Source organism: Pteronotus mesoamericanus, unplaced genomic scaffold (assembly GCF_021234165.1).
Source record: "Pteronotus mesoamericanus isolate MK-2021 breed Mesoamerican mustached bat unplaced genomic scaffold, CSHL_Meso_final contig_263, whole genome shotgun sequence".
Classification (NCBI taxonomy): Eukaryota; Metazoa; Chordata; class Mammalia; order Chiroptera; family Mormoopidae; genus Pteronotus; species Pteronotus mesoamericanus.
In genome coordinates, this window is record NW_026555112.1 from 32481 (window position 1) to 44974 (window position 12494).

At 52.9% G+C, this 12494-nt stretch overlaps 1 protein-coding gene across 2 annotated transcripts; it reads right to left on the bottom strand.

Annotated features, from left to right (window-relative positions):
• Nucleotides 1–2832: 2832 nt before the first annotated feature.
• On the bottom strand, nt 2833–7890 carry NOL12 (nucleolar protein 12). 2 transcript variants are annotated; one of them, XM_054574411.1, is made up of 6 exons: nt 7564–7637; nt 6125–6230; nt 5804–5852; nt 5138–5280; nt 3847–3944; nt 2833–3404 (listed from the first exon to the last, which is right to left on the bottom strand). In XM_054574411.1, exons 2-6 carry the CDS (start codon nt 6197–6199, stop codon nt 3239–3241), a joined length of 531 nt encoding a protein of 176 aa, XP_054430386.1. In that variant the 5' UTR covers nt 6200–6230; nt 7564–7637; the 3' UTR covers nt 2833–3238. The 2 variants fall into 2 exon arrangements, with proteins under 2 accessions (XP_054430386.1, XP_054430389.1); XM_054574414.1 differs by lacking the exon at nt 7564–7637 and adding an exon at nt 7736–7890 and having other exon boundaries at nt 2840–3404.
• Between the last annotated feature and the right edge of the window lie 4604 nt (nt 7891–12494).

Consider the following 12494-nt stretch of genomic DNA (forward strand, 5'->3'; position numbering starts at 1 on the left):
AACCCCTGAATAGGTCATCCTGGCCAGGATGGAACAGGCAAAGATATAGCTTCGTAACAAAAATAATGAGCTTTCCGTTTGGTCCCAATTTCTGTAAGCAAAACAAGTAGTGAGACTCATGTTCACTACATGGCTCTAGCACTCCCTGGCTGTGTGATCTTGGGTGTGTGAGCTCAGGGTATGGTCCCAGTCCTCTAGCCCCCACCCATCAGTAAAACTGGAAGCCAACTCTGGGAGCCCTCCTGACAATTCATTAAATACTTAGGAAACCCTATGTTTGTCAGTTGTGTGTGCTGAGGATACATCAGTGAACAAAAGATCACATCTCCTTGGTTTTGTAATGCTTACATTTTAGTGGAGACAGACTGCAAACCAGACAAATAAGCGATATGTAGATTATGTTTGCAGGTGATGGGTGCTAAGGAGAAAAATGGAGCAGGGAGCAGGTTGGAAGTGGCTGGTGTGGTCAGGGAAGGCCGCACTGAGACGGCAACACGCGAGCAGAGAGCTGGAGATGGTGTGGCAGTGAGCACGCAGGTCCCCGAGAAGGGCGTTTTTAGTTGAGGGGACCGACGCCGCTGAGAGGCTGGAGTGGAAAGAACGAGGGAGGGCAGGAGCCAGAGGCAGGGCACCAGGTGGTCCTGAGCACTCTCCCCAGATGTGGAGCTGCCTGGCTGCGCCCTCTGTGGGATGGCTCAGTGCCAGGGACCTAACAGTGGCAGCGGGGGCAGCAGCCACCACTTGTCATCATTTAGTCCTAGCCTCACATCCCCTTTCTACTCCCTGAAGTCTGTGCCTGCTCACCTCCACGTCTGCCTGGCCATTTCCTGTGACTGGGACACCCTCTTCAGAGATCTGAGGAAGCAGAATGACCAGGCAGTTCTGTCCCGCTCAACCCCACTGAGCCTCAGCTTCCTCTCACTCAAGGGGAATTGGTCATCCCAGCCCTCCCTGCCTGCGGGCTGGATGGAGAATCACATGCTCTGGGGGGCAAGATGGAGACGCAGGGGGCCGTGGGGCGGGGGCAAGAAGGCACAAGGCTCTAAAAGGGTCATCGGTGCTGGCTACAGTCTGGGGTTACCTTGCACTGTGATGACCCAAAGCAGCCAGGCTTGCTGTTACTGACCCCTTCATGCCTTGATAAAGCCCCTCGAGTCCTCAACCCACAAGGCCGCCACGCTGGGGAGCAGCAGGGGTCAGGGATCCAGAAGTGGAGCATGGAGAGAGGAGCTCCTGGGAGAAGACACATTCCCTGGAGGGTTCTGACTCCACCACTCCCACCTGGGACTGGCAAAACCCCCGGGACTCAGTTTCTTTGGTCTGCTGGAAGAGCTGGTGGAACGAATAGGAGAGCAACGTCAAATACCAGTAGACATTACAAATTGTAGATATAAGTTGTAATTGACCCCATGTCACTGGGGATGGGAAGAGACCCAGGTCAAATGTCTCAGCAGTCAGCAGCAGCCGCACATACATTGAAGTCACACCAGAGAATGCCAGGTGCTACGGGAACTGGTTCACCCACATGGGCTCATGTTAGCCTCTTATGGGCAGCCCTAAGTGGTAGTTGTTTTTTGTCATCCGAGGAGCAGGATATCGACCCAGAGAAGTTAGCACAATGAGGAGCTCAGATAGTGGTCAAGCGGCAGAGCCAAGATTCAAACCCAAGCCCTGCTGTGTGCACTGATCCCCCAGGCCCTGCTCTGTTCCTGCCCACAAGGGCCTGTGAGGGCAAGGCTCTCACTCAGCTCTCCTGGGCTGGGGACCAGAACCGCCTAGAGCCTGGCAACGGGCTCTTCCCTGGGTGGAGGCAATCCAGCGGGGTGAGGCATGTGACCCAAGCATTGAGGAGGACAACTGGAAGGCAGCACGAAGAGCAGGTGGAAGGATCTGAGAAGCCAGTTCATAAGGCCTCCTGGCCACAAGCCCTGGGCTTTGCATTCCCATGCCCAGGTGTGGCCTTCAGACCTGCATCCACCGTCATCAGATAGTATCGGGGCAGGTTTTAATGGTGACATGGGAAAGCACCTGCGCCCCCCACCCCACCCCCGGCACAGCCTAACAGCCACCGCTCCTGGGTGTGCACAATGTAGGGGACGGGCCTGCGGGGAGGGGCTCCAGCACCCCCGTCACAGCACTCTCCCGCTCTAGACAATCTCTTCCATGTTCATGAACTTCGCCGGGGATGAGAGCACATCTTAGTCCCCTTTCAGTCCTAGTGTTAAGGCCCAGCATCCCAGCATGGGTGTCCTAACCAGCGTTCCACATGGAATCCCTGTGCTCCAGCCAGGAATCACAGGAACCAGAAGTGGCAAGGGAGGAGTCTGAGAATGCTCCAGGACAGCACTCTGGTTGTCCCTGATGGTACCACGTCTTACCTTTTGCAGGTGGATTCTGCCAAGGGCCCTTCTTGGTCAGGGGAACAGCAGGGTATGTGAGGTAGGTCACTAATAAGTTGGGGCAAGAAGGGACAAGGCTGGTTTTCAACAGCTCTGAAGCCAAACCTGAAGTACTGGAGGGGGTGGAAAGAAATGGCAGCCTTGCAGAACACCTTGCAAAGGGTCACACTTTCAGGCAAGATGCATTTTCTTTAAGGATTAATCACTCCTTGCACCTGGGAGCTGCTGGAAGCCTGGGAGCTGCCCCAGTTTGGGAGGTGGGGAATGTTCCCCAATTCGCCTGCTTCCACCATTTCAATTTCAGCTGAGGAGATGAAGGAAACTAAGAAGGGACAGGCCCTACATCTCAGCCAGTAAAGGGCAGAGCTTGGCACAGCTCACCCACCTGCCCCAGCAGCCCGCTTTTCAGCGCAGCAGGTGCACTCTGGATTCTACCAGTGGTTATGCTGATCTGCACCCTTGATTAAGGGGCCCAGAGCTGACGCTGCCTTTTCCCACCCACAGGGACAACTGTTGGAGGACGAGGGTGCATCCAACTCCACGACCATGCCCACCACCCTAGAAGCCTACCATCAGTGTGTGGCATCAAGGCCAAAGATAAACAAACCACACTGTGCTTAGTTTTGCAAATCTGATGAAGGCCCAGTGGGGTATACATTTGGGAAGATGCTCCAAATTTGGCCCTGAAGATTCCTCCTGAGGGAGGCTAGTTCTCAGCTGCCTGCTACTTCTGGGGTAAAAGCCCCAGGCCTCTGTGCAGGCTGGGCTGAGGGGACAGCCAAGCGGAAACAGTGCAGATCCCTTGCAGCCTAGGCTGGGGCCCAGCCTGGTGCTCGGGCTCACTCTCCGCTGTGCTGGGCTTTGCCAGTCAGCCGGCGGCGCTGGGTCTTGCTGGTACGTGTGGCACTTGGGGGCTTCTTGGTAGAGTCCTGGGCCCGTTGGGGACGTTTCCTCTTGACTTTTTTGTGACTGTGTGCGTGCAACGATGCTGTGAGAGAGGAAATCCTGTGGAAGGGTAGAAGGCTAGTGATGCTGGGGCCTCAGTTTACCCTGGGGAACAGGGCATGAGTAAAAGGTTGGGTTGGGGTGACTGACAGCCCAGCTCACGGAAGGGAAATCAGGACAAGCCCTGAATCTTGGAGTACCGAGCCCACTCCAGAGGCAGCCTGCTTTGACCCAGGGGGCCTGTCAGCTCCTTAGCTCAGGGAGAGAAAGGCCCTCACCCCAGACACAAAGGGCCCTAGGGCCGGCCGTTCTTGGGGGGTGGGGGTGAGGGACAATGAGGAGGAGCTGAGGACCACCTGACAGGCAAAGGAGAGGGCTGCTCTGGGCCCCACACCTGCCCCATGCCACCCCGCACAAGCCAGCAGGAGGTGGCTCTGCAGACTGGGTCACCAATGCCAGCCATGCAGAGCAGGGTCAGAGGGGAGAACAGGCCGGGGCTCACCGCTGGGATAGTAGGGGGTCTCTGGACTTCCTGGGTAAGGATTTGGTCGGCTTCTCCATGGATGACACCTCCTCCTCAGACACGGGCCCAGCCCCTTGCTAAAGAAGCATAGGAAAAAAAGACTATCAGAGAGCAGTGGATTCGGAGGCCTGGGCAATCGTGGCTCTGCAGAGCGGAGTCCTGATCCGCAGCCTCCCAGGCCCTGGCTGGGGCTCGAGGAAGGCGGTGTGTGCCTGAGACGGGGGTTACGCCGGGGCGAGCTGTGTGTCGGTCTTCCACTGCCTCGGCGTCCCCTCAGCACTCACAGATGGGAGAACTCTAAAAGCGGGGCAAGACTTGTCTTTGCATCAAACCTTTCAGAAGATGGAGCACAAAATAGAGGATGCACATAAGATGTGATAAAGCAGCAGCTCTGGGACTTAAGCACACTGTAACCCACGGTAGGAAATGTGGTTTACCTTGTAACTGTGGATATACAGTACATGTACATAAATTCCTACGCCACCCACACAGACACGACTTTAACTGAAACAAACTTACTGTGATGCTTCTCAATATTTTCAATGATAATTCTCTCTCTCTCTCTCTTTTTTTATCCTCCCCTGAGGACATTTTCATTTGCTTTTTTAGAGAAAGGAAGGGAGACAGAGAAACATGGATGTGAGAGAAGCATCCATCAGTTGCCTTCATACGCACCCAGACTAGGGATCCACACAGGCACCAGGGATTTTTAATGTCTGGACCAGGCGTCGCACACACACCCGCGACTGAACCAGGGATGAACCCGAAACCTAGATATGTGCCCTGACTGGAAATCAAACCCGCAACCCCTCGGTTACGGGATGACGCTCCAACCACTGAGTCACACAGGCCAGGGCTATTTTTCTCTCTTTTTAAAATTCTGGTTGTAACCCACTAATAACTCACACCCCATTGGTTGAAAACTCACTGTCAGCACACACAGATGTGATCACAGTAAACAACTATGTTCAGTGCTTCTCGTGGGTTCACTCTTGACCTCACAGCAATTCCACAAGGCAGGTTCTACCATCAGCGAACTCCAGTTTACCAATGAAGGGAAGAGGGAAGGCAAAGAGATGTGCAGGCTGCCATAACTGCTTGGTGGTGGAACTGGCCTCTGAATCCCCAGTGCTCCAGGATTTTGTCCAGACACAGGAGGGAAGGAGCTCCTTGCATTGGAATCTCCATGGCATGGACCAGCACTTAGCAATCCCTGATAAGCCAGGCTGCCCCGAGCCCCTTCTTCCCCAGGGCTGGGAGTGACACTCACCTCAGGTGGGGGCAGTCCAAGCAGCCGGGCCCGGGACAGGTCCAGGTCGCTGACGGTGGTCACGGTAACTGTGTGGTTGGGATGGTCGTACTGCACTGACTCTGTCTTTGTCGTCACCAGCTGGTCCAGTTCATCCGCCTCCTCTGTGGAGGGCGGGAGCAGAGCCAGGCCTCAGTCCCAGGGCATCAGTAAACAGGCTCTAGCCCCTCCCAATCCTGGAGTGCAGTGGCCCTCTCTACTCTACGGGAGACCACCGGAAAGTCGCTGGCTCCAGAGCCTGCCTGCCAATAAGTGTAAATGACCCAACTCCTCCTTTTGTGTTCAGGGAAAACCTCAGATCACCTGCTCCTCACCTAAGATAAGCCCAGTGTGACACCAGGAGCTGCAGCTGCCCCTCCCCCTCTACCCCTAGTCCCTCCAGGCCCCAGAAACTGGGCTGTTTGCTCAGGGTTGTTTTACCAAGAGGTTTGGGCCTCCTCCTTGTCTCTGATCCACTCACATTTAGAGGTACCCAAGGACCACCCCTGACCCCTAGGTCATCACCAAGACCCCTTAAGGAAATCAACTTCTGTGCAGTCCCCACACTCCTACCCTCCCACTTACTAAGGGATAAATAAACCCAGGCCTGTTGGCTATTATCCAGGTAAAGCCACGGACAGGACTTACCCAGCGCCTCCTCTCTCTCTGCCAACATCTTCAAGTATTCCTGGTGGCGCTGAAACCAAAAGGGAAAGGAACACAGTGAGTCTGATGGCCTTTCGGGCCCACGTCAGGGAGGGGCACTGCTTGCCTCCAGGGCGAGTGAATGAAAGACCAGGAGGTTCCATCCTAAACCTTCCCTAGACCTGGGCCCAGTGTCTCTGCCTGTACAATCTGCTTCCCAGGCCTGCTCACACCTCCCCTCACCCCTGCAGATCCGCCATTCAGGCCATGCAAGGCTGCAGGTCCCCTAGGAATCAGAGACTCTCCTGCCCTCCCCCTCTGTACCTCCTCCCGGAGCTTCTTCTGTTCCTTCTTGAGCCGCTGCTTGATCTCTTCTATGGCTGCCTTCTTCCGCTCCATCTTCCTCTTGTGGAAGCCTGTGAGGTACTCCCTACAGGAAAGAGGCAAGGGAGAGTCAGGAGACGGAGGGAAAGAAAGACTAGCTCTAGAAATAGCTAAATTGCACTCATGATGTGCCAGGCACCATTCCAAATATGTACATGTGTTAACTCATGTAATCCTCACAAGCGGTAGTGAAAGGACAAAGCCAATGCCATTTGCTGTCACGGCACCATTTGCCGAGCAAGGGCCATGGCCATGTTAAACATGACTGCTATTTTACTCTTCTGATCTTATGTCCCCAGGACCGGGAATTACTGGACAGCAAGGATAGAACATGACTGACCAGCCCCCAGAGCCACAGGCAGAAGATAACACTGGAGCAAACTGCAGCTTTCACAAAACCAATGGAAACTTTTGTTACAACGCCCCTAACAGCCCAGGGGCCACACAATAACAACACCCCACCTTTTTATAATCCATTTGTAACCCAGTAAAAACTCAAAGCCTTCACCTCTCAGTGCAGGTGTCTCTCTCCACACCTTGCCCCTTTCCCTTCTTGAAAAGTGAATAAAACTCTGCTCTCTGCCTTTCCTTCTCTTTGTGAACTCTTTAACAGCCCATGTCATCCACCACCCTAACAGTAAGTACCAGTCCCTGTTTTACAGATAGGGTCGGAGGCACACAGAGGCTGGGTTACTTGCCCAAGGTCACTGAGTGTGAGGTTAGGAAAATGAGGGAGATGCTGCCTCTTTCTACCTACTACCTTCCAGGGCTCTCAGCTTCAAGCAATAGGTCCAGTCCAGGTGATGAGCATAAATTGTGGGCCTTTGAACCTAAAACATGTGAGGCCTCTTTTAAACTGTTGAATTCCATTCCCCAGTGAATTAAGCCACGCCTAGTAGGACTTTCAAGGCCACCCTATCCAGACCTCTACACTTTCTGCTGGACCAACACTGCATTTCCCCGGGACACTTGCCCCTGAACCCATCTGTGTAGGGCCTGTGGATGCCCCAGCATTTTTCCCTTCCTCCCTCTGTCTATCTGATCTCAGCCCCTTCGCCGCTCTGTAGCACTGACTGCACCATTTCCATCCATTCCGGGTTCCAACACTAGGTTTCTCGTCGGCCCATCACCATATGCCACCGAGGGAGTAAATGCCTGCTGAGTGAATAAATGAATTTAAGCCACTCATTTAATTCATCATTTATCACCAACCGCTGAGAGTACTACGTGAGGGGAAGTTGGGCTGGGCTACAGAGGTCAAAGCCATTGCTCTGAAACCCTAACTCCCAGCTCTCTGGTCGCGCACACAGCAGATCCCCGGCAATTTGGGGTGCCCAGAGAGCAAAGGGAGGGCAGGGCGGGCGATTCCACTCCACAACCTTGGGGTCGAAAGCGGCCCCTTCCATTCCACCAGAGGGAGTGCAAGCGGAGCTCCTCAGCACGCCAAGAGGGCGGGGCCGGAAGGGCCCTCTGCGTGAGCGTGCGCGGCCGGGACTTGTCGTAGGCCTTGCCCGGTAGCCGGAGGGTATGTGGTCCAGCCTTAGCACTCACCGCCGCTTCTCCTCGTCGAAGCTGAGAATGAGCCGCTGCCGTCGGTTGTCGCCATCTCGCTTCTTCTTCTTGTTGCGGCCCATAACCGTGAGGCCTGGGCGTTGCGGTTCCCCCTCTACTAACACACTTCCGGTGCAGCGTTTTCGGCCTTCCGGGCGCGCCTCCCAACCGTGCTCCACAGTTCCGCTCACCAGGCTCAATCTTTTAAAGGGACCTCCCCAGCCTGTCTCCCCGCCCATCCTTTCTGGGTGTAACCAGCATATCTCTAGCCGGAGACCCCCAGTCCCATTCCTTCTTCTAGAGCAACGGTCAGAGCGAGTGCCCGAGGTCCCAGCGCCTAGCACGGCTCATGATCCCACTTCTGCTTCTAATGTTAACTTGGTGGTGCTCTCCAAGGTCACGTTTCTGGAAGCAAGCTACCTGGATCAGAATCCTGGTATCCCAATTACACCTGTGTAGTGCTGGACCAGTTGCCTTTGCTGTGCCTGAATTACCCTGTAAAATGGAGATAATTATGCTGACTTTGTAGCGTTATTGTAAGGCAGTGGTTTACAAACTTTGTCGGGCACCCGAATCCCCTGGAGAGCTTGCTGGAACCCAGGTCACTTGGCACCACTCCAGAGTTTCTGATTCAGCAGGTCTGGAATGAGCCCCAGAATTTGCATTTCTAACACGTTTTTAGGTGATGCTGATATTGCTGATCCACCGACCAAAATTTGAGAACATGATTGTGAAGAATAAATAAGTTGTGTAACGTGTTTCCTGCATAAGCTATCTCCCCTCAGAGATAGCCAAGTGTGAAATGGGAGTGTAATAACTCATCTTCTACTGAAAATGAGGGCACTAATGTGAAGGCACTCAGTAAAACAACACCTGAAGGGGAATTTTCGAAACGGATTGCATGCCTGAATTGCCCTGTAAACAGCAATATATACAGAGCCACATTAAAATGGCACCAGAGCTGCCATCCCAGAAGGACTGCCTTATGCCTCAAATCTTTGGAATGTTAAAACAGGGCAAAATAACCTTTGGACAGGGCCTCAGCAACCTTGTTTCCCAAAGAACTGTTGGCAAAGGTAACAAGAAAGCAATTGTCATGACTAATGGAATGATGATCACTGAACAGAAAATTTCAAACATTTAGTATCTCTGTGTTATGTTACCTGCACCAATGAAATGCCTTCCTTCTACTGATGTAATTGTTCCCCTTTCCATTCTCATAAATATCCCTTGTCTTTGTCTCTGAGCAGAATGTTATTTGGGCTTCTGCCTGAATTAATGATTCTTGAATAGCTGTCCTTAATAGTCTCAAATGTTTGTTTGCTTCTCACTTTGAAAGGCCCTTTTATTCTTAGGTTAGTATTCTATTCTCAACTTATTTGTGCTGGGTGGACCTGCAGGTCAATGACCATTACATTCCAGGGAATGACACCTCTGCAGAAGAAGCACAGGAGACTGCAGAAGTTCAGGGTTGGCTCCAGTGTGGAGCGCTTCCCAGAGGAGGTGACCCTAGAACTGGCCGAGGTGGGGAATAACAGAGGAATAAAAGACTCTTAGAATCCCACCTTCTCCTTATATAAGTGACTGGATCCCAGAGAACAATTAAGCACACATGCATTGAGTGCCTGTTGAGTGCCAGGCACACAAGGGAACAGAGCTACATCATCTCAGAAAGGGGAAGTGACTTGTCCGGGGTTACACTGCTACTCTGTGGCAAAGCTAGGACTTGAACCTGGTTCACTGGCCAGAGGGATCACTCCCCTAGTATATAGCATGGCCCTTTTGGAGGGCAAGGTGCAGACCCCGAGGCCCTCGCCAGGTAGCTCAGTTGGTTTGAGCATCACCCCCATATGCCAACATTGTGGGTTTGACCTCTGGTCAGGGCATGTACAAGAAAGCAACCAATGGATGCATAAATAAGTGGAACAAAAAATTGATGTCTCTCTCTTCAAAAATCAATAAAAAATAAATAAACAAGATGTAGACCCTGAGTTTTGAAAGGAGCTAGGCACGTAGTAGGTGCATCTGTTCATGAATGTTATACCCGTTCAGCAAGGGCCCTCTGCCTGGGGGATTCCATGTCGGTGCTGAGAGGAAGCTGTCCTTAAATTCAGGACACAGCGGGGCTGACCTGAATGGTGGGGCTTCAGGGTGATTAACAATTGCCCCTTTGACCCCCTGTTGCCTGGCGGTCGTGCCCTGCTGTCCCCCTTGCCATCCTCCCTCTGTGTAGAAGCATTGCCCTGACTGCAATGATGTCCTCGACCCAGAGATGCCTAGAGAGCTGCCTTCTGCAGCTGGGCTGCCTCCTGTGAGCCGCAGGTACCGGGCCTCAGGGCTGCTGCCTGCTGTTTCCCAGGCTCCACCCTGACCCAGACTGGCTGTAGATGGAAAGTGATGGGTCTGCTGCTGGACTTGATAAAATATAAACCTTCGCAGGCTTCTTCCCTCTCCATGGTTCGGTCGTTCAGTCTCCCACTGTGCTGAAGGATGTTCTCAGGGTCACTCGTGGATTATCTCAGTCCTCACAGTCTCTTTATGAGGTTGGTGCTGCTTCGTCTCCTTATACAGGTGAGGAATCAGAGGTTCAGAGAGGGAAAGTGACATGACCAAAGGCACCCAGTTAGTAAGTGGTGCACAGACCCACTCCCCGACTGCTGCCCCAGATGTGGAGTGGTTCTGCCCTTTGGAGCTTCCGGTCTGGTGCAGAGGCAGACGGACCGCATAAGGAGACAGCTGCTCGTGTGGGACCTTGTGTGGGGAACTCTGTGTAGTTGGCTCTTGCAGCCAACCCAGCTCTAGCTGCCAGCCCGTGCGGTGCTTGGAAAGGCCTCGCCTGCCAAGCTCCCCATGCAGACTGAATCCGCCACCTCTGGCAGGAGCTTTTGTTCCAGACTTTTCCTTGGGAGTTTCAGGTCCCCTTGCCCCAGGAAAGGACACAAGGAACTGGCAACCTCGCCGAGACTTCAAAAGCCTGAGAGCCCTTTACTACACCTCAAGGTCTATAACACCAAATACCCTTTCTGACATTTTTTTGAAATTTTTATGTGTCTTGAGCACCTACTGTGTGCCAGACACAGCAAGAGATGACACATTCTCTTAATCAAACTCATAAAGGTGATGAGCAAAATGAATTTTCCTATTTATTTAGCTTTTTACACAATCATTTTTTTTTTAGGTATGAGCCCTATTCTACTGAGGCTTGGAGAGGTGTGGTCACTTGCCCGAGGTCATACAGGCAAGAAGAGCAAGTGCTGAGGGTGGAGCTAAGGGCAGGGTGCTATTTAAATTCTCTGGACTTAGTTTTATAGGACTTTTATTTTATTTATTTATTTTTATGAGAACAGCGTGTGTCAATGACAGTAATTTCATAGGCTTTTAAAAAAAGATTTAATTTACTTATCTTTTTATAAAGATTTTATTTATTTTCAGAGAGAGGGTAAGGGAGGGAGAAAGAGGTGGAGAAAAACATCAATCGGTAGCTTCTCAAAAGCGCTCAACTGGTGACGTGGCCCATAACCCAGGCATATGCCCTGATGCAGAATTGAACCAGTGATCTTTCACTTTTTCGGGTGATCTCCAACATACTGAACCGTGAAGGTCAAGTTTAGACCTTTATGTTTAGAGAGAGGGGAAGGTAGGAAGAATGAGAGGGAGAAAAACATCCACGCGCTGGCTCTCACAGCCTGCAAGGTGGGCATAAGCCCTGACCAGGACGCAAACTGTGACCACTTGTTTAAGGGAATGAATCACAACCAACTGAGCCACACCAGTCAGGGCTCATACACTCCTGATACACAGTGAGTCTTAAAAGAGGCGCAGGAGCCCTGGGTGGGCAGGCTCCGTTGTTTCCAGCATCGTCCCAATACTGCAAATTTGTCGGTTTGAGGTCACATATAAGAATCAAGCAAAGCATTCATACATAAGTAAACAACAAATCAATGTTTCTCTCTCTCTGTTCCCCGCCCCCACCCTCTCTAAAATCAAGTTTAAAAATAAGGGGCAAAGGACCCCAGCATTCACAGAGCCCTTACTGTGTGGCATGCACCACGGGTTCTTCTGCATTATTTCAGTTGAGCCTTGCAACAACCCCACAGGATCGATACCAGCATTGATGCAAATTCATATGTGAAGAAACTGAGGGTCAGAGAGGTTGAGTAACTGGTCTGAGGGCAAACCGCGATAGAGTGGGAGTCAAACATGGGTCTAATCTGAGCTGTTTCCTGCCTCCATGCACATTGGTCTTGTTCTTGCATTTCCCGGGCCTTCCTCGGGCTGGGTGCAGTCCGTTTCTGGTGTGTTGTGGGTGTCCGGCCGGTGTCGGGAGAATCAATGCGGGCGAACTCTGAGGGCCAGAGAAGGGCAGGGGGCGGACCCTTTTCCACAGCCCGGCAGAGGGCATCCCTCGCCCCTCGCAGCCAGACCGCAAAGCTCTTTCCCTCTGGCTGGCGGCTGCGGAGGCTTAGGAGAGCCGGGCGACTGGGAGAGGGTCACCGGAGCCCTGGCAAGCGTGCCCCACCCTCCGTGGCTCTCTCACAGACACGGGCTCCCTCGGGGGGCAGTCTTCCCCCCGAGATGGCCGACGTGTGAATAATGACCCTCATTTTCAGATGAAGAGATGACGGTTGGAGACAGAGAGGCCTCCCCAGGGTGCGCCGGCCGCCGCCGCCTGGCTGTCGTGCAGAGTGAGATTTTCCAGGCCCCCCTCCCCAGGCTCGGCTGAGTCCGGGACAGGCCAGGGCATCACGCCGTCACTCAG